At 41.9% G+C, this 18,395-nt stretch overlaps 2 protein-coding genes across 12 annotated transcripts in view; both read left to right on the top strand.

Annotated features, from left to right (window-relative positions):
* CLUL1 (clusterin like 1) overlaps positions 1–9,295 on the top strand; it is a 94,983-nt gene extending 85,688 nt beyond the window's left edge. For 6 of the 8 annotated variants that reach the window (XM_045518884.2, XM_045518890.2, XM_074352535.1 and 3 more), the window contains 3 exons: positions 140–354; positions 3,464–3,648; positions 7,023–9,295. In XM_045518884.2, the coding sequence (XP_045374840.1) occupies positions 140–354; positions 3,464–3,648; positions 7,023–7,026 (404 nt within the window). In that variant the 3' untranslated portion in view covers positions 7,027–9,295. Of the gene's footprint in view, positions 1–139; positions 355–3,463; positions 3,653–7,022 lie in introns of those variants that run through there. The other 2 variants (XM_045518887.2, XM_045518885.2) reach the window with 2 other exon arrangements.
* A 2,541-nt stretch (positions 9,296–11,836) lies between these two features.
* Positions 11,837–18,395, top strand: part of TYMS (thymidylate synthetase) — a 15,004-nt gene continuing 8,445 nt past the window's right edge. For 3 of the 4 annotated variants that reach the window (XR_012502104.1, XR_012502102.1, XR_012502103.1), the window contains exons 1-3: positions 11,837–12,175; positions 13,909–13,982; positions 17,086–17,260. Coding sequence is in view for 1 of the 4 variants with exons in the window: in XM_074352532.1 (XP_074208633.1) it covers positions 11,953–12,175; positions 13,909–13,982; positions 17,086–17,260 (472 nt within the window). In the remaining 3 variants the exon portion in view is untranslated. The remainder of the gene's footprint in view (positions 12,176–13,908; positions 13,983–17,085; positions 17,261–18,395) is intronic. The other variant, XM_074352532.1, reaches the window with a different exon arrangement.

The raw sequence follows: 18,395 nt of genomic DNA, 5'->3' as shown, positions 1-18,395 counted from the left end.
GGAGAATTCTACAAGGGACACTCAGTTACTCTGTTAGAGAGTGCCACTGAAGGAAAAAGCCTTCCCTGAAACAGAGGTGAAACTTTGTGCAAAACACAGTCGCATGAGAAAGGAAAAAGTAAAACTCTCTCTCTGCTAGACTGTCCTGATGTACCTGAACTACACACAAAAGTAGATGAGGCCCTCGAGCTGGTCAACGTCTCCAATCAGCAATACAACCAGGTTCTCCAGATGACCCAGCATCACTTGGAGGACACGGCATATTTGATGGAGAAGATGAGACAGCAGTTTGGCTGGGTGACGGAACTGGCGAACCTGACCCCAGCACCCGGGAACATCTTCAACTCCACAAAGGTAACGGACAGACCCGAGAACAGATATGGAGACAATGTATGCATACACTGATTCTTCTGTTAACCTCTTTATGAATTACATCTGAATTTGAAAACAAGCTGTAGGAGGACGTTCACACTTCCTTGTGATGGTATTTGGGCTGATTTGAGGTAAAATCATGCACAATCTTTAGAAAACAAGAAACTCTATTAAAAAAATTTAAAATACAAAATACTTTCTAATCCAGAGATGGCTAATTCTGCTTAGAGCTATAGTGCCGTAGCTGATACAGGTGACCTTGAAGAAATCTGGTCAATGTAGTTTTTAAGAGAGAAGACTTTCAGGTAAAGCAGCCTGAGTTCAAAAGCTGACTCTGAAACTTGCCAGCTGAGTAAGTTTGGGAAAGTTCCATATTCTTTCTAGGTGTCAGTTTTTCCACCTGGAAAATGGGAATGATGAAAGCTACCTTAAAATGGATGTCTGTAAAGCGATGAGTAAAGTTCCTTATCCAAAGCAAGAGCTCCATAAATTATAGGGCTCGTTAGTTTTTGACACAGTAAGCTTCTGACTTACCTTGAAGATTAAACACATTTATATGCTGATATTCACATAAAAACATATTGCCATCTTAAGTCGCACTTACACGGCATCTCCCCCATTCAGTCAATAACCCCAGTTGCATAATTTAAAACAGTGACTGAATTTCCTGATCCCCCTCCCCACCACACACACGTATTACATTAGTACACAATGCACCAGCTAGTGGTTCTTGATGAGGTCAGTAATAGAAGGCCTGAAAAAGCCCGGGTATGAAAATCACTGTGCAGACCAACCGAAGGTGCAACATTTTGTGCAGCATGTAATGTTAGTGCCCTACCCTGACCCCGGGATCCCTGTACCAACTCCAGCTGGTGCTGCCGCTAACTGCTCACCCCTGCAAACGTCTCCAAAGGGTCACCCTTGGTGCCACTTACTCTCCAGAGCTCCCTGCAGGATCAGGCTGAGGCTAGCGGTCACCCCAAGCTACATCCCCGATTAGCTCCTTCCCCTTCTCTGTCTTACTTGCCTCATCCCCTTAAAAGTTTCACCTGAAAGCGTCCTTAATCAATACCTCACCGGGTTGGAGTCTCAGGCTCTGCTCCTGGGGAATCTGGCCTACGGAACTCTGTTGCCTAATGATTCTCTCTCTTTCCAGCTGCAAAGTTGTGGCCCATGTGTGGTCTGAGAAGTAAGTCTAGAGAGTCACACGCAGCACTTTAAAAACGCAAACCGAAACCAGAATAGGACAGACTAGAAGAGAAAGTATCAGAGTGCATTGCATTTACTAAGGTGTATGCATTTGTCATGGAACTTTCATTTCCATGATGTGTGTTTATGTGTGTGTATAAATATGTGTGTACAGTGTATATGCACGTATGTTAAGATGTGTGTTTTTGAGCCCAGATGTAAAATGTATTTGTAACTACAGACCACAGTCAAAATGCTCCAATCCCAGCTGACTCTCTGATTCAGTTACCTCATTAGATAGATTATACCCTAGGCAAGAAAAATAATTCGATATATTTGATCACCCTCACAAATACATTTAGTTTAAAGAGGAAAAATTCTTGTGAGGAATGAGGAAAAGAATCAAACTTTAAGAAAAAATTTAGCAGTGCTTTCAATCTTTAGAAAAGTAGAGCCAAATATTTAACTGTTCTTGTTGTCAGGATTTCCATTGTGTGCTTCAATTTGCTTCCACTCTAGTAACATTAACTAATTTATCTAAAATTTTTATATTGATAACAAAGACACTTGTGCATCAAAAACTTCCATATAAACTAAAATTATGGTTTTCAATGATACATTTTTTCTAATAATCATCATCACTAAAGTGGACTTACTATTTATCAGGCGGTGTTCTAAGAACACTCCTCATATATTAGGTCATTTAAGACCTTCAAATGACCCTATAAGGTGAGTATTATTGTTTCCTAAATTTTTCAGATGAGGCACAGACAAGTTAAACAACTTGTCTGAGGTCACACAGCAGCTCAGTAGTAGAAATGGGATTCAAACCCAAGCAGCTTTTTCCGGAATCTATGGACTTAACCACTTTGCTGAACTGCCTGTAAAAGTTCTTTTTCTCAAAACAGCTCTTATTTCACATGTAATGGAAAGTGCAAATCCATAAAACAGCAAGTACTGGAGAGGAACCTTGTGTAAAAAATATACAAATTCCAACAGGTGAAAAAAGTTATGTCCCTTGGGTTGTAGTTACATGGGTGTTAGCTTTATAATTATTTACTGAACTCAACATAAATGCTTTATGTAGTTTTTAGGTGTTATATTTACCAAAAGGAAAAAGAAAGTAATGTTAGTTTTATAAACTAGAATTAAGAAATAACCAGTTTTTATTTGGCTTTTTAATGTTTTGCTTTAGCATTTTTGGCTAATTAATATCAGGGACATTTTTTTTGAAAACATTTTCAAAATAGCTCTCTTAAGGTTACATCAAGTTGCATGTCATTACAGTTTCATATAAATTATTAAAATCAAAGCATATGCACTTGAGAACTCATTAAGAGAGTAAACGACACACATTTCAGATGACTGGTTCTTACAAAAATCACACATACAACCATAAACTGTAAATTTCCTAGGGAAACTCAGTACAAAACTTGGTGCATCACATTAATATTTGTGGCACACACTGTGGCACTCATCAGATATTCCATCCATTCCCTCACATTTTCCAGTTCCTCTTGCAGTTAAGTGGTACCATATGGTAAGTTCTGGCCAATGAAATGTGAACAAAACCAAAAAGAGTTATTTCTAGGCTGAGATAGTGAAGAGTCTGTGTATGGTTATCCATTCTCTTTCTCTGCTGAAGATGAGAAGAAAGCCACTACAGCCGTAAGGTGATGTTCCCCCCTCAGCCAGGGTCCTGAGTGTCTAGGTGGTACAGAACCCTGGTAGTGGACATGTAACATGAGCAAGAAAGAAATTTTGTTGCACGAAGCTACTGGAACATTGGAGCTAATTTGTCACTTCAGCACAACCTAGCCCATCCTGACTAATGGGGTATTAAATTAACCCTGAATGTGCACTGGAAGTTAGTAACCTTTTATTGTATAATCCTTCTCCTTAGGAAGTTCCAGGTGTTCATGAAGGAAATTTTTCCAAACAAGATGAAACAGTGATAGACTTAAGCATTCTGCCTTCCCCTAATTTCACACTCACCATCCCTCTTGAAGAAAATGCTGAAAGTTCTAACTTCATTAGCTACATGCTGGCGAAAGCTGTACAGCATTTTAAGGAACATTTTAAAAGCTGGTAAGCAGATGCCTGATTAGGAATGCCTGTTGATAGGAAAACATGATTCATAAAAGGAAAAAAACCCAACAAAACTAGTTTAAAAATACCTGGAAAATATATTCAACCTCATTAATAGTCAAAGACATGAAAACTAAGACAAAATAACAATTTTTGCCTATCAAATTTGCTAATTAAAAAAAAAATCCTAACAGAATGTGATGAGAATCCTCATATGTTATTGCCAGGAACATAAACTGTTTTTATCTTTTTGAAAAGGCACATTGTATTCAATTGTTATATAATTGCATTCAATTAATACATCAAGAATGGTAAAATTTCTTCTTGATACAACAATTCCACTTCTGAAGGAATAAATCTAAATTTGATTAAAAGCCCCCACCCCAAGATCTATATTTGCAAAATTATTTAAAATAGTAAAATGTTAAAAACAATCTTAATGTCTAAAAACCAGAGAATGATTAAAAGATTATGGCTAACGATGCTCAATAAATTTTGTGAAACCATTAAAAATATTTATAAAATTTAAATTATGACATGACAACTACTGGAATGAGGGTTTATAATAAGCCTATCTATGAGGTAAATATAATTATTACCATTTTTCAGAAAAGGAACTTGAGATTTAGGGTCTAACATTATATGAATTACTCAAGTCAGTGGGTGGTACAGCCAACATTTTAACTATGTTCTCTCTGACTCATAGTTACCACATTATACTGCTTCCTGTTAGGACATTTGGGCAAAAAAAAAAAAAAAAGCAAGCTACAAAAATCTATAATGTAATGATCAAAACAAAAATATTCTGCTTCAAAAACAAAAAGGATTGGCGTGAATTATGGTGGGAAATTGATGATTTTTTCAAATCTTTCCACTTTCTGATATTTTTATAATTTTCTGTAGTGAGTAAATAATTTTAGGATTTCAAATTAGGAGATATTATTTTGCTAAAATAACTAAGTAAAAAGTACATCAAACGCCACACCAATGTATTTTGCGTCCTTAAAACTTAGAACAAGTACTGCCATTCCATGATTATCCTACACTGAGTTAAAATGTAACTCTGTGAAGTCTGCAGGGGAAATAACTGAATGACTTTTCTGGAATACATTAGTACCATCTCTGTTACACTTAGGATGATCTTCTAAGTTAGCGGTACAATTAAAGCTGCACATAATACTCTCCTTTGGTAATATGGTCAATCCTAAAGAATAATTAAATTTTAATTCTAAGTTACTATTCATAAGGGACCTTGTTAGTAGGTCACCATCAATATGTAATTAAGCTGGATATTACTGGATTCGTTGCTTCTCCCTTTGCCTCTGAATTTTGGAGCAGTTTTATTCAAATTGTATCAATCAACCAGTATCTTTTTAGCATCTACTAAGTGAAGGCACAGGACCGAAGTACTATGGAGGAGAAAATGATGAATTTGGGAGGCACAAGACACACAGACCAGTAAAACAAGGTGGCATTTAGTCAGTGCCCTTGGGGGGCCTGGGGGGTTGAGGGGAGGGTCTCCACTTTCCCATGGAGGAGAAACTTCTCAGTGGGGTGTATTTCCTTTTTGTCTCTGCCTTTCCCACTAGCCGCTGTCCCATCTCATCCTTTTCTTTTCTCCTTCCTTCCATTCCTCCCTCCTTCCCCCCTCCCCTGCTTCTCCCTTCTTCCCCAGAAAATATATATTACCTCTGTACATACATATATATGACCAAAATATGAAAGTGAGAATATTCCAAAGCAGATTCCAAAATTGGGGAAGATGGACGCAAATGGGACCAGGAAGACCGGAGTGTCTAGACACTAGGGGTGCTATGACGCTAGTCTCCTCCCTCTGTCTGGAACCTCCCCCGTAGGAGTGTGGGTTCTTCCTTTAGTTGTAAGCAGCCAAGACCAGCTCAACTGAAGGACCTGGAAGGATCAGGTCTGACCAACAAAATCAGCAGAGAAGCTGGCAGCCAGGCCCGGGGCTCAAACTCTGAAGGCCCCAGTGACACATGGCAGGTGTCTGAGGAAGGAAACAGTGTGCTAGTGCTCAAATGGGTGCTGATGATTTAGTTATAACTGAGTAATAAAAATATTTTCAATAAGACCATCTCTTCACAGATTTTGGAATGAAGAGGCTTCAATAACAATGGGGAATAATATGTTAAAAATTGAGACAGTGAGCAAATTATTTACTAAGTCTCACAAAGTGATCTTTCACAAAGGCAGTATTTTTTTCTTTTTAATTTATAGTTCCTTAATTCTAAAAGTAACAAAATATTCAGTTTCTTGCAATGAGCTGTAATGGAAAAGTATCTGAAAAAAAAAAGTATGTATAATGTATGACTGAATCTCTTTGCTGTACGCCTGGAACTGATCTTGTAAATCGACTACACCTCAGTAAAAAATAAGAATTAAAGAAAGTAACAAAATCACAAATTCCATAAATTTAAAAGACAATAATTACCCATAATCCCACCATCTTCCCCAAATCGGTGTTATCGTTTTTATTATTCACATTTTTCTATGGTTTTGACTGTTTGTGAGACTGAACGTTTTTCCAAGTTTGCTTGCTATCTTAATTTCTTCTTTAATGTGTCCTATTCAGTAGACTGGATAAGATTTTTGTCAGTGCTCTGATTGAATCAGCACATCAAGGTCTCAAACCTGCCAACAGTGAAGGAGAAACATACTAAGAAAAACAACAGGAAAGATGGAGGTGAAAGAATCACCTTTGCCATTTCCAAGCATATGAGTATCTGTTGGGTGACCTTGCTCTAAGTGTGCAGCTCGCTAAAACACAAATCCCAATTTTATAGGGTAGAACATAAATTGAGAACCCTCCTCTGGAATTCTCCTCTTGTCAGCCAGCATCCTAAGTGCCTGACTTTCCTGGTTGGTTTACAGTATGTTTATTCCCATATTCCAAACGTTCACAGCTGCCAGGGCTGCGACCCACAGTTACAGGCTGCAACAGCATGTCTTGCACATCCCAAGTACCCAATAAGCATTCGGTGATTGGTTCTTACCATCCATCGGAATGAAAGGCACACACAGAAAGCGTATTGAATAAAGTGGTGTGTCGTTAAGCAGTAAAAGTTTATTGAGCCAATACTTCGAGCACATAAACTACAGAATAAACGCTTTATCGTCGCATCAGAAGCAGGGGAGATCTAGAGGTTCAATAAACCAGGGGAACTGAGAAGATCCCTTTAAATAGTGTTATTAAAAATATCCATACAGATGGGTATTCTGTGACTCTGTATTAATTTTTTCAACACCAAGAGTGTTTATTCTCTTACTCATTGTGGCACTTATTCCAAGAAAAATATACACTCAGTCTATAAGTAATTTATCCACATTTTGATTATTGACGCTTTTTTTTTAAGGTAAGATCTGATGCATCCTACAGCTGGCAAGCAGAATTACCTCTTCAGCTGAGTCCTGAAAATCCCAAAACGTACAAGACGATACAGTAAACGTAGTTACAGGAAAGAATGTCAGTTACATATGGTAAAGTACTGTTAATTTTCTTATGTTGAATGGCAGTTTGAGTTATTCCAATTGAGTTAAAATGAAAATTCCTTTTTAAGAAAATCAAATGTAAATATTACTGCATTCTATGGTATATTAGTAACTTGTATATTAAATATTAAATCACCAAGGTGTCCGTGCCTATTACTTCTGCTACAAATATGCCACTTCCTAATTAACAAAGGATTCTTCTTTCAATTTGCTTTTGAGTTTATAATGTGTAATACTTAACTTTTTGAAAAAAATCTGTAATTCATTCCTTTGTTTAGTAAAGACCTATAACTTCTGCAAAGATTTTTTGTGGTAAAATATGCATAACAAAATTTAGTATTTCAACCATTTTAAGTGTACAATTCAGTGGCAGTAAGTAAATCCACATTGTTGTGCAGCCATCACCATCATCCATCTCCAGAACTTTTTTCTTCTTCCCAAAGTGAAACTCTGTCTGCAGTAAGCAGTAACTCCCATCTCTCCCCCAGTCCCCTGACAACCACCATTCTGTCTCTATGAATTTGACGATTCTAGGTACCTCATATAAGTGGAATCATACAATATTTGTCCTTTTGCAACTGGCTTATTTTACTTAGTGTAATGTCCTCAAAGTTCATCCATGTGGTAGCATATGCTGGAATTTCTATCCTTTTTAAGACTGAGTTCTACTCCACTGCATGTGTGTATCGCATTTGGTTTATCCATCCGTCCATAGATGGATGCTTTGGTAGTTTCCATCTTTTGGCCATTGTGAAGAGTACTGCCATGCATATGGGTGGACCACAGAGTTTTTAAAAAATTAATACAACAGTGCTCTCTTTTAACAAGATCATACATATTTTACGTAAAACACAAGACTGACACTTACATATCTCAGAATTTGGACCTGGGGGCAGTACAATGAGAGGAGAGTCATTTGCTTTGTATGGCACTAAGGATTACCCTGGGGGATATTTATAGTCAGTCCTTCAAATTATTAAAAGAAATATAATTAAAGAGAAGACTCAAGACCTTTAAAGCATTTTTCACCCAGTCTTGAGCAATTGGATAAAAAGACTTGGCAGAGGAAGTTCAGGGGCAGCCCACTGAATATAGTGAACTCCAAATGAAGACAAATTCTTTCCTAACATAACCAAAAGCTATTTTTTAAAAGGTAGTATTGATAGACTCCTGGAATCCTTAATGTACAGTAAATCTCACACAGAACCTATTCAGCCATACATTTGATGTATTTGTCAGAGAAGGTGCCAAAAAATAAGATATAATGGGAACCTGACTATTTTATAGCTGATGTGCTGTCAAAACCTTGTAGAGTGAAGACGGAAAAGGCAGTGGTCGGGCTCAAAGCAGAGAAAAGCCTTTGGGGGCAGGCTGACCCGGATTTTAATCCTAGCTGTCAGATTTTCTAGGTGTTTGCCTAGGCGAGATCCTTAATCTCTCTAAACCCCAGTGTCTTTATCTATAAAATGATTAAAAGTAATAGTTTTTGCTTTTTGGGGAGGCTGTGAGAACTACAGTAAATAATCCATAATGAGAAGCATCAGTAAATGGGAGCTTTAACAATATAAATAATACTATTATTATTTAGTTCCTGACTCACAGTTGGCTCTCAGGAAGTTTAGTTTCCTGCTTTCCTTTATCTAATTGGGCCAATATTTTTGAGAGTTTATTGTGTAAAGAACCACAGTCCAGACCAACAGCCAGTCAGTGGTTTTTGCTCTCATACACCTGAAAGGAAACCTGAAAAAATGTATATATGCCCTTGCACATAATTTTTCAATATAAATTGAGAATAGGAAATTTTAATTTTCCCATGTATGGTAAATATTAGTATCTTAAAACTTATCTCATCTCTCTTTAGAATGTGCCCAATGGAATCTACATATCATGGCAATTTGATACCTAATAGCATCCATTTAAACAAATATTCAAATAAGTTTTTCTTTTAATAATAAGAAATTTTATCTCATTCCATTTTTTTCCTTAAACTCTTATTTTCAGTCTACTTTGTTTAGAGAATTTTATTCTAATGTAATAATTTTTTATGTTTAAACACCTTTATTGATCAATCAAATGTAAATATTTTTAAATTTTGAAAATTAAAAGTTCCCTAGGACACAAAAACCTAGGTATCAAATTCATTCTGGATTGAGTTATTGTAATTTATTATTTGTACCCAATTGATCAAAATAATGAGTATCTTACACATTTCTATGACTATTAAACAGTGAAATTTTTAACAGAAATAGATCTCTTAAAAAGAAGAAAGAGCTTTTCTCCCCCGCATAAGTTAATGGATCCATTAGTAATTGTTATTTCTTCCTAGAATGAGATATGATTGAGCATCAGTATCATCCTTATCTTGCGTTTTTATTGATGCAGGCGCAGTGAAGACTGGTTGGTACCATGCATTGAGTTTGAAATGCCCTTTCCCCAGATCTCTGCCTACTGGTTTCTTCTCACTCAGATGTGACCTCCTCAGGGAGGCCTCCCCTGGTGGTAGGATCTAAGTAGTCCCCCTGAACCCGGTTACATCATCATCATGGCACCTGTTACTGTCTGCAGATGCCTTGTTCCGGGGACTTCCTCTCAGCTAGAGTCTCAGTTCTGTGAGAGGGACCTTGTCTATTTCGCTCCTCGGTGACTTATGGTGGGCACTGTGATAGAAATGCTCTTGGATGAGTGAATGAATGATTCGCTTGTCTGAGCGGAGCTTTCATTCACTGACGGAGCAGCCACAGGGAAAGGAACAGTTCTCTCTCCATTATCATCCAACCAATATCCTCTGAGTCCCACAACGTAAGAGGAATCTCCTCGCTGGCAGGGGAACCTAAGCTAGTGTCCTGAGATTCACCCTGGAGTACAACTGATCCTCCACCGGAACAATTAAACTTGGCTCGAAACAACAAAAGGAAAATAAGCACAGAGTAACTGCAACTAGACAGTCTGGGATATTTTCAGCCTGGGCCCCTGCACGTGGTTGGGAACGCGTGGAAACACTTGGTTGCTGTGGGGTTGGGGGAATCCCTGCATTCACTGGGCCTCGCGCCCTCGCCTACAGCCACAGCAGTTAATAAGTAGGACGACCCCGCCCAGCGAATCTTGCGCCTCCACGAGGCATTTCAGCTTCTTACACCCAGGAGGGCTCTCAAGCTACTGCAATGTAAGTCCCCATTCCTGTCTAAAGCCTGTTTTCTGAGTTCAGGTTTTCCTACAGAGCAGTCTTTTCCCAAATGACCATCAGAAAGAATGCCCATGGCGTCTGGAGACAGCCCACCACACCCACCCTATCCAGGCAGTACAACACAACACAGGCCGACCATCAGTCCCAAAGCAGACACAGGTGACTCTTTAATTATTATTAAGCTGGTGTGAGGGTAGGGGTGGGGGTGGGACTAAGGGTGGGATGGGGAAGGTGCTGGGAGAGGGGAAGAAGGAATGTTGTTGACCTAGGAAAAGCCAGCCCAGCAGGTGATGGATTAAATAGATTAAATAGATTTAAAACATCTGCTTATCCTTAACCCAGTGCATTTCAGTTTACTCTTTGTGAGCACTCATACAAAACAGCAAGAACTTTCCAACTATGAGGCTTGTGAAATGTTCCCTAAAACACTTTCTTAGTCTATTCTTACTATTTGTTTTCCCGTCCGATTAACCCAAATGAACAGCTATTTTGTAAATTGTCTTCGGGATTAGATTTATTTTATACAGGCTTTGTGTCACATAAAGGCACAGATTCAACATGGTCTTTGCTGAGATTAGTCAGAGCGGCAGGTGAAAGATAATTACCTCCTCCTAGAATGTTTATTTTCCTGTTAACAAAAATTTTAACCTTGAGTTTAAGAAATGCCCTTTAGCAGAAAGATTCCAGAATCTTGCACAGACAATAAACTTGAGATAATGGGGTCGACAGGCAGGGGCTGGGGGGGGGGGGGTTTAGAAAGAGAAAAGAAAAAACATCAAGCTGTATTGAATGGCAAGAAATAGTGACGGAGCCTTTATCTTGTTCTTCATAACCTCAGATGTAGCAACAACAAAAAATTTATTGAGCATCTTCTATGTGCTCAATAGACAATTGTTGATTCAAGACTTCTGTTATATGTACAATCCATGTATTAGTACCTTTTAAACTCATTATCAAATAGTCCTGACCCACTAGTGTTTATATTAAAAACATTTCACTAAAATCGAAAGCTTTGGTATTCAAAGCTTGGGAAACGAATGGCTGTCAATCAAGTAAAAAAAACCTGCCTTATCCCACTTGCTCCAGCTGCCGGCCTTGAGTAAGGATGGGGCAAAATGGAAATACAGATCACCTGACAGCCGTCCCCTTTAGTTGCAGGAAACATATCAAATAACAGGGTGCTCGCTTTGTTTATGCTTAGATTTCACGAACACGTGGGGATTGTTCCAGATTGCCCTTGATCACCGAAAGGTGCGGTCGACCCCAAAACTTTCCAAATAAGTGGCCATTCTCCGCCAATGCACCAAGATACAGGCTTTAGGATTTCTTCCTAGGCCAAAGTTTCTTGACTTTTAAAACGGGCTAACAGAGACGCGATTCAGGAAGGCCAGCGCGTTTCCAGAAGGCCAGCGCGCTTCCAGAAAGCGAGGGGCGGGGCCCGCGCGCTCGGGGCGGGGCCCGCGCGCTCGGGGCGGGGATCGACGTCACCTAAGCGTCACCGGAAGAGGCGGGGTCTCCGAATTGGTGGCGGGAAAAGAGGCTCCTGGAAAGGTCCCGGCGGACTCACCAGCCGTCCGCCACCCTCCGAAACCCGCACCCGCGCCCGCACCATGCCCGCCGCCGGCTCCGAAATGCCGCGCCCACCGTCACCACCCGCTGCGCAGGAGCGGGGCGCCGAGCCGCCGCCGCCGCCGCCGCCGCCGCCGCCGCACGGGGAGCTGCAGTACTTGGGGCAAATCGAGCACATCCTCCGCTGCGGCTCCCGGAAGGACGACCGCACGGGCACCGGCACCCTGTCGGTGTTCGGCATGCAGGCGCGCTACAGCCTGAGAGGTGAGGCGGCCGCGCCAAGCGGGCGGGCCGGCGGGGGCGGGGGCTGCGCGCGACGCTGCGGAGGGGGAGCGCTCGGGAGAGGCGGGGCCGCGCGGTCGGCGTTCAGTCCTCACCTCAACCCTGTGAGGAGGGGAAGCGTCCTTGGCCCCGCTCTTCAGACCCCTAGACGGGGGCTCGGATTAGAGGAATGACTTGCGTCGGGTCACATGGGCAGGAGGGACAGAGCTGGGAGGTAAAGCCAGGTCCTCTGGCCCTTAACCATCCCGTTATGCGGTCTCCCCAAATTGGGCACGATGCGCTAGTGTTTGCTCCAGGCTAGAGGCGGGGAGAGGACCTGCCCGGGCTTGACCGAGGCCGTGGCCGTAGGGCGCCTTTTTGCCCCTCCCCGTCCCGCCGCGTGTAAGCCATTCTGCTTTGCAAAGTTTTAAAAAATTGGAGCGAAAGTGGCGTGGGCGGGGCCGCGGCGGGAGGAGAGAGCTGAGAGGCAGGGGCGGGAACTTGATTTTCCCAACGGTCCCTCTTAAACCTTGAAACAAATGCAAGATTCTGAGCCGAGTAGTTCTTACTTTTCCTTTAAAACGGCGGCTCCTGGGAAGAAGTGTCTTTGGGGGTTGTTAGGGTCAGGCTTTCAGGGGACCAAGGGGCGGGCTAGGGGTCGGCACCAGACATAGATCCATGAAACAGGTGTGGAGGGTCGTTTTGAGTGGGGAGACCCGCTACCGGTGAAGCAGAATCACCGAGATGTGGGGAGAAACCCTCCACCTCACACCCAGTTCTGGAGACTAGGAAATACGGGGCTATAGTGGCGGATCTGGCTGGGGCAGCTTGGGCAGTTTTGTCGGAGCCGAGGGTTCATCTTCCTGCAGCTCTAGCGCGGTGGCCTCCAGTGAGCCACAAACCCCCTTTTTTCTCCATCCCCTCTGCTTAGGCCTTGGGCAAGTTGCTTAACCTCTCCAATCTTCAGCTTCGCCATATGCTCAAAATGGAGGAAATAATCCTCCAAATGGTGGGAAGTAGGTGCTTGCGGAATCCATCCACGTCACATGAATAGAAACTGTACGACTTACGATGTGGACTGAATGGGTACCAAATTTACAGATAAGCTTTTATATTTTTATTTCTCTATTGCTTGATGCAAACTTATAGAGATCATAAGGGAACCTCGAGTGTTGTTTTGAGGATTAAGTTGGATCATGCATATCAGATATTTAAGCAGTTAACTTTATGGTACACTTAAAAAATAGAGATTAATTTGCTTTGCAAATATTTTAAAACTATTCAGATTTGGCCAGAGCCATATCAACTATCCCCTGGTTGTGAGCAAGTTTTCCCTGGCAGAATGATCATGGAATAGTAGTCTTCAGGCTTTGTCCTAGGGCACATTTTGTAGGTTGTCTTCCCACCTCTTGGAAGGGTTTACACTAGGTAGTGGAGGGTAGCTCTTTCCCTGTCTGTGGGCGTCCCTGCCCCACCTCATTGTGTGGAACTCCTGTGTCCTGTGATCAAGGGGCTCAGGAGGGTGGGCTCAGTCTGAATTGTGTCCTGACTTGGGATTGCAGCCTGGGAGCTCCACTCTGATCAGAGGGGCCCAGAGGGTAGAAGCTGCAGTTTTCCAGCTGGTCCTGCGGTCACTCCTGGGCCTAATGTCCTGGGGGCAGTTTGCTTCCACAGAGAAAGTTGGATGGCATGCTCAGTTTTCCCATCTTGAAATTACATGGCAAACTGTTTTCCAGATGAATTTCCACTGCTGACAACCAAACGTGTTTTCTGGAAGGGTGTTTTGGAGGAGTTGCTGTGGTTTATCAAGGTAAAGAATTTGCTGCTATTTGGAAATCAGTAGTCTGTTCTCAATATAGCACCAGCGAGATCCTTTTAAGAGTCAGATCATGTCACTCCTCGGCCTAGGTTTGGTTTGGGGGCGGTGGTGAGGGGAGGTATATGTATATATATTTTTACTGAAGCATAGTCAGTTTACAATGTTGTGTCAATTTCTAGTGTACAGCACAATGCTTCAGTCATACATGAACGTACATAATACTCATTTTCATATTCTCTTTCACCATAAGTTACTGATAATATAGTTACCTGTGCTGTACAGTATAAACTTGTTATTTATCTATTTTTTATATATTAGTTAGTATCTGCAAATCTTGAACTCCCAACTTATCCCTTCCCACCTCTTCCCCACTCCCCAACCATAGGTTTGTTTTCTATGTCTTTGAGTCTGCTTCTGTTTTGTAAATAAGTTTTCTTTTTCTTTAAGATTCCACGTATAAGTAACATCATACAGTATTTTTCTTTCTCTTTCTGGCTTCGCTTAGAATGACATTCTCCAGGTCCATGCATGCTGCTGCAAATGGCATTGTTTTATTATTTTTTATGGCTGAGTAGTATTCCTGTGTGTGTGTGTGTGTGTGTGTGTGTGTGTGTGTGTGTGTGTGTGTGTACACACCACAACTTCTTATCCAGTCATCTGTCAATGGCATTTAGATCGTTTCCATGTCTTGGCTATTGTAAATAGTGCTGCTATGAACATAGGGGTGCATGTGTCTTTTTGAATTAAGGTTCCCTCTGAATGTGTGCCCAAGAGTGGGATTGCTGGATCATATGGTAAGTCTGTTTTTAGATTTTTGAGGAATCTCCATACTGTTTTCCATAATGGCTGCACCAAACTATATTCCCACCAGCAGTGTGGGAGGGTTCCCTTTTTTCCACACCTCCTCCAGCATTTATCGTTCATGGGCTTTTGAATGATGGCCATTCTGACTGGTGTGAGGTGATAGCTCATTTAGTTTTAATTTGCATTTCTCTGATAATTAGCGATATTGAGCATTTTTTCATGTGCCTATTGGCCACTCATGTATCTTCATTAGAAAATTGCTTGTTTAGATCTGCCCATTTTTGGATTGGATTATTTGTTTTTTTTGTTATTAAGTTGCATGAGCTGTTTATATGTTCTGGAGATTAAGCCCTTGTCAGTCTCATCTTTTGCAGATATTTTCTCCTATTCTGTAGGTTGTCTTTTTGTTTTGCATATGGTTTCCTTTGCTGTGCAGAAGCTTATGTTTAGTTAGGTCCCATTTGTTTATTTTTGCTTTTATTTCCGTTGCCTGGGTAGACTGCCCTAGGAGAGCATTGCTGAGATTTATGTCAGATGTTTTGCCTATGTTTTCTTCTAAGAGGTTTATATTGTCTTGTCTTATGTTTAAGTTTTTAAGCCATTTTGAGTTCATTTTTGTGTCTGGTATGAGGGAGTATTCTAACTTCATTGATTTGCATGCTGCTGTCCAGTTTTCCCAACACCATTTGCTGAAGAGACTGTTTTTACTCCATTGTATGTTCTTGCCTCCTTTGTCAATGATTAATTGACCAAAGTTTGTGGGTTTCTTTCTTGGCTCTCTATTCTGTTCCATTGATCTATATGTCTGTTTTTTCACCAATACCATGCTGTCTTGATTACTGTAGCTCTGTAGTTTTCTCTGAAGTCTGGGAGGGTTGTTCCTCCAGCTTCTCCCTCTTTTTCTTCAGTAATGCTTTGGCAATTCTGGGTCTTTTGTGATTCCATATAAATTTTAGGAGTATTTATTCTAATTCTGTGGAAAATGTCCTGGGTAGTTTGATAGGGTCACATTAAATCTGTAGATTGTTTTGGGTAGTATGGCCACTTTTAAATTTCTTCTTTGATTTCATCATTGACCCATTGGTTTTTTAGTAGCATGTTTAGTCTCCATGCTGTCGTTTTTTAAGGGGAGACTTCTGAAGCAAATGTGAAAGAGAAATGAGCTGTTGGAAGTGAAAAAAATTAGTACAAACTCAATGACAGAAAGGAAGATGCTCAGAATTAAACTGCATTTGCTTGGTTTATTTTAAAGCTCGAGTGCAGAATTCTAATAAATCCTTTCCAGGAACACATCAGACTCAGTTCTGATACAGTCTCTCCATGGGTGACTCAAAAAATATAGGAGTCAGAAGCTGTAATTCAGCTGGATCTTCAAGCAAGATGGAGAGCGAATGTCTGTGCAATAGTTAATATCTGTTGAGTGCCAAGTGCTTTGCTTGTATTATCGACTCTTCACAGGAATACTTGTGGTGATTACTACTCCTGTGCTCTTTTTTAGATGCAGATAGTGAGGCTAGAAGGGTCAGGGGTGGGGGGCAGGCATGGAGCCCAGGTGTCTGCGGCCTTACAGCCTTGCTGGTAACCATTGCAGCACATTGTACCCAGAGGCCAGAGGGATCTGTCCTTGACCTGGACACACGATCAGGATACGGGTTAGGATGACATGGGTCAGATCTAATGAGAGATATGCACACACACGTACGTATGCATATATATTTGAGAAAGAAACATAAAGCTTGTACTTGGCACCAAAAAAGCAAAACCCAAAAAACACACCGTAACTTTGCAAGTAGAGGTTGGGGGTAAACAGAACTTGATAGGAGCACATCTAAGATAGATGACTGATGTGTTTGCCAGAGAAGCTTATACTGATCAGACCGATCAGTGGAAATACCCTAGATGTCATCTCTAAATAACACCGAACAGATTGCATGTGAAGCATTAAATTCACTCCGGAGTATCACAGGTGGACAGAACACATTTGGTTAAGAAACACAAGACTGATGGACTAGATGGGGGTAATCAAAGGACTTGGAGGTGTTTAGTGTAGTTGAGGGAAATAGGAAAAAAGATTTGAGAGGGTGATTCCAAAGGAGCGATCAGGCTGTCCTGGGGGCCCTCAGAAAGTCTAGCTAACTGGTCCGCTTAATGATGGGACAAGATGCAGGGATGTGTCGGGCCCATCCCTGTGTGTCCATACAGGCCACAGCCCGCCTGGTGGGACACATTAGGGAACGGACTCCAAGGGCAAGGAGTCACCCAGTGCCTGCTTTTCCTCCATCTCCTCCAGGGATCCACAAACGCTAAGGAGCTGTCTTCCAAGGGAGTGAAAATCTGGGACGCCAATGGGTCCCGAGACTTCTTGGACAGCCTGGGATTCTCCACCAGAGAAGAAGGAGATCTAGGCCCGGTTTACGGCTTTCAATGGAGGCATTTTGGGGCCGAATACAAAGATATGCATTCAGGTGAGGAGACGGCGTGGGGCCTCAGATTTCCTGAGCGCCTGTCATGTCCCGAGTTTGCCTCATTGCAAGTGAAGTCTGGGGAGTAGGAAGTCGGTGTCCGGGGAGCTGATGTATAACTTTGACCTTGTGAGGGGCTGTTTCAGATTCAGGTGGAGGGGCCAGGTCCCACGCTCGGTTGTTGGCACTTGCTGGGTCTTGGCACTTCACCTGCCTTGTTTCACTAGCAGGTAGTGACACGGTTGGTGGTTGGTCGCTGTGTCGGGGAATAGTGTTGACAGTTCATCTGGGGGACAGGAGTCCCAGGGGTTGCCTTGTGGTGGCTTTGATCTCCCTTTTTAAGACTGAGCCACTGAGCACAGTGATGTGTCAGCACAGGTCTCTGTGTCACTCTCTCTTCCCTGCACTGCTGGGATGGAGGAAGATGAAACATCTCACTGCTGGACCTCCACTCTCCTGTCAATTGGGGGCACCACTTGCTGATTGTCACAGAGCCCAGCCTGGTCCTTTGACCCTTCCTGTCCCCCTGTCCTTAGGTCAGGGGGTTGCACAAGCAAACGCCCACCTCGGTGTGTGTGTCGGGGTGCATGCATTTGTGCACACAGGAAGTAACAGTTTGCTGGCTGGGCAGAAACCAGTGACCTCAAGAGCATGTCTCAACTGAAGGGGGCAGTCACACCTCAGCTCTAGGCAGCTGGAGGGATTTGAGCCCAATGTTGTCAGATTCTTCAATGAAAGTTTAAAACCTGCATTATACATGCAATCCTAAGATCTTTGGAATGTTGGCAACTTCAGTAAGTTAAAAATGCTGTGCTGAGCTGGAACAGGGAGATTCACAGGCAGAGGGGATGGTGCCAGGGGCTGGGGCAGGGAGGTTGTTTAATGGGGACAGAATTTCAGTTTGGGAAAGTGAAAAAGACGTAGACTGGATAGTAGTGATATTTGCACAACATTGGGAATGTACTTTATACCACTAACTGCACACTTAATCATCATCAAAGTGGTCAGTTTAATGGTACATAAATTTCTCCACTAAAAAAAGTGCTGTGTGGGTTAAGCTATTTGTGCAGGTAAGTGGGCTATCTGTTGTTAGAATGCAGCCTCTGTCCTCCAGCATCCTCAGGATATGAGACTGCAC

This window comes from Camelus bactrianus, chromosome 24, assembly GCF_048773025.1.
Source record: "Camelus bactrianus isolate YW-2024 breed Bactrian camel chromosome 24, ASM4877302v1, whole genome shotgun sequence".
In the NCBI taxonomy this organism is placed as follows: Eukaryota; Metazoa; Chordata; class Mammalia; order Artiodactyla; family Camelidae; genus Camelus; species Camelus bactrianus.
This window is presented reverse-complemented; position numbering and strand designations above follow the sequence as displayed.